Raw genomic sequence first — 3,012 nt, 5'->3', positions numbered from 1 at the left:
GAGGAGTTGGACCAGGAGGTAATTTAAAAGCTGAATTTTTATAGCTGGTTGAAAAATAGACTACAGCTAATAATACTGCTGCACAGAGCAGGCCAATTAATGCAGGATCAGAGAGAAACGAAATTAAAAAAGACATTTTTTTTTAAGTAATAATCTGGTTTTGGGGGGCTAGGAGCAATAAAAATGCAGTGGCACTGTTCAGTTTCTGCCAGCTGGCTTTCTGTTTGCTCTCTGCGATTGCTACAAGCACTCGATTCTTATTAAAGTTTGTAGAGTACCTAAATAAATACTGCATACTCCACCCTCTTTAAACACCTCAGAGAATGTGGTCTAAGCAGTTTGCAAAGCCTGTCCAGAAGTAAAGAGAGTTTCAAATTACAACCCCATGCATGTGTGTGCAAGAACATATACATGGGAAAAGGTGCTTGGCATTCCTCTATAACCTCCTCCTCCCCTGAGACCTCAAGGTCCTTCTTTAGCAGCACTATGACCCTCCAAACACTCTGCTGACACAGGAAAATGAAAAGGTTTCTTTGAATCCTAGTAGAAACCTCCAGATTCAGATTTGAGATCTCTGTGTTACTACAGAGAAAAACCAGGATTGCTGTGGGACTTTGGCTTGCTTGATGTCAAGTGGAGATCAAAGGTTGTTAATAATGGTAAAGCCCATGTATCCCTGGGGGGTTGTAGCCCATAAACTTCTTCATAAAGTCAGCTCTGAACCGCCCAGAAGGGATGTGATTTCAGACTTTGTGTCTGAGGTAGAGGACGTGTAATAGCTAGCCATGGAAAATTAGCTTGGATCAAGTGATCATGAGTGGATTCATGAGTGGAGTGGAAAGGCAAAATTAGATTTGAAACTTCTGAGAGGATTCTTCATTTTGCAAGAACAGCTTCTAAGAGATAGAGGGAAGAAGTCAGTGAAGTCAATGCAGCCAGCTGATCTGGCAGGCTCTAGGAGGGGAACAAGGCTGGAGAATGGAATGACTTTAAGTCAAAGATATTAAACAAAGATATGGAGCTTGCATCCCTCAAACCTTGTAGAGATATAATTGAGGTCTGCCTGGTTGAATAGTGGTTTTCAGGAGCAAGTTGGGAATAAACAGCCAAAGGAACAAGAGTGTTCAGGTAAGAAAGAAGTGTCTTACATGATGAGGAAGCACAAGGCTAAAGGTACATTTGTCTAAAGGTTGGATCATATAAAGGCCATTATTCAGTAAATATGGGCCCTCAGCCTGTCAAATGCATAGAAGGCAGGGAAGGAAAAGGACGTGATCCACAGTGGGGCACAGCTATGGTTAGCAGGGTCCCAGAGCACACCGCTCCTGGGTTGCACACTGGAGCTGCCTGTGTGGTATGGAGATGTTACAGCACAACAGCTGCCTAGAAGCAGAAGCAGCAAGTGTGTTGCAACATTTCTGGGATTTATTTCTTTATTAGTTTCCCAGAAATGGGCTGGAGGCAACGGTTTCCCCCAGAGCATGCCGAGGATGACTCAACCCTGCCTGCTCCAGTGAGCAGAGGCTGAGGGGCTGTAAAGACAGGCAGGAGTTATCAGAGCTGGCACAGGATGCAGAACGTGGGCATTGAGATGAAAACATGAGATGGCACATGCTCTGCATCCTGGGCAAGATGTTTGTTCCTGCAGGGCTTTCTTTGACCAGCAGCACCTGCAGTGCTAAAGTTCTGGGTTTGCTGCCACGCTCCTGGTATTTCATCCTTGCCCTGAAATTGTACAAGGGCCTTTCAGAAAAGACTCAAATTATCTCTGAAAAGCCAGGGGGAGTGTATTGGTTTTTTTTCAAACCAGGCTCTGAGTGTAATGCATTAAAATGACAAAGGTAAGTAAAGCTCTTTCGATGACAAGAAATTCCAGTCTCAATAATGTGTCTGGTACGTGTTTCGCTCCGCAGCCACGCTGCTACGTGCTCCCCGCCTGAGCACACAGAGCCCAGCACAAAACACCTGCCAGGCACTGACACTGCTCTGGGTGCATTCCTGGGGCAGCCAGGCCCCTCAGGGTGCTCCCAGCCTGGTTGTCCTCCATCCCTTGTGCCCACGTGCCAATCCCCTGCCACTGCATGTGAACCAGGGGGTGCTGCTGGGGACGTGGAGTGTTGGGCATCGGCCACAGACCCCTAAGTGCAAGCACTGCACTGCCAGTTAGTCAGCCTGGGGAGAGACAGCAAGCAAAGCACCAGCCCTGCAACCTTTAACTTAAATCCTCCCCCAAATCTCTGTGCCTACCCTGCCAGTCCCATTCTTGACCAGCACTGCAGCCTCAGCTAACTCCTGTTGGCTTTTACTGTGATGAGTTCCTTGTAGACAAGGGCAAGAGACACAGGAACCACTGTAAGAGCCACATCATAGATCATAGAACTTTAGGGGTGGGAATGGAGCTTAGAGATCATCCAGCCTCAACCCCCTGCCCTGGGCAGGGACATTTCCCACCAGAGCAGGTTGCTCAAGGCTTTAGCCAACCTGGCTGTGAACACTGCCAGGGTTGGGACAGCCACAGCCTCTCTGGGCAACCTGGGACAGTGTCTCACCACCCTCACAGGGAAAACTTCTTCCTAATTTCTAGCCTAAATTTTCCCTCCTTCAATTTGAACCCATTACTCCTTGTCATACCACTGCAGTTCCTAACAACGAGTCCCTCTCTGCTCCCCTGTAGCCCCTTCAGATACTGATAGGCTTCTATGAGGTCTCTATACAACCTTCTCTTTTCCAGGCCGAACAGCTCCAACTTCCTCAACCTGTCTTCGTAGGGGAGATTCTCCAGTCCTCTTATCAACTTCATGGCCTCCTCTGGACTTGCTCCAACAGTTCCATATCCTTCTTGTGTTGAGGACACCAGAACATCAGAGACCCACACAGAGCCACGCGGCTGCCTCACACAGCAGCTGTGATTTTCAGGAGTTAGAAATTCAATTATTTCCTTTGAGCTGTTTGTGGCCATGAGTATTGCTCACTGTGTGCTGCTAAACATGTCCTGGCTGCATGCTGCCCAGG

The 3,012-nt window shown here is 47.7% G+C and overlaps 1 protein-coding gene across 1 annotated transcript in view; it reads right to left on the bottom strand.

The window, feature by feature from the left end:
* The window catches only part of LOC103798279 (cytochrome P450 2W1-like), a 10,693-nt gene extending 8,568 nt beyond the window's left edge, over positions 1 to 2,125 (bottom strand). The window contains exon 1 of the mRNA XM_009070532.1: positions 1,981 to 2,125. Within this exon, the coding sequence (XP_009068780.1) occupies positions 1,981 to 2,125 (145 nt within the window). The remainder of the gene's footprint in view (positions 1 to 1,980) is intronic.
* Between the last annotated feature and the right edge of the window lie 887 nt (positions 2,126 to 3,012).

Source organism: Acanthisitta chloris, unplaced genomic scaffold, assembly GCF_000695815.1.
Source record: "Acanthisitta chloris isolate BGI_N310 unplaced genomic scaffold, ASM69581v1 scaffold9072, whole genome shotgun sequence".
Classification (NCBI taxonomy): Eukaryota; Metazoa; Chordata; class Aves; order Passeriformes; family Acanthisittidae; genus Acanthisitta; species Acanthisitta chloris.
Note: the sequence above shows the minus strand (reverse complement) of the source record. Positions and strands in the feature narration are given on the sequence as shown.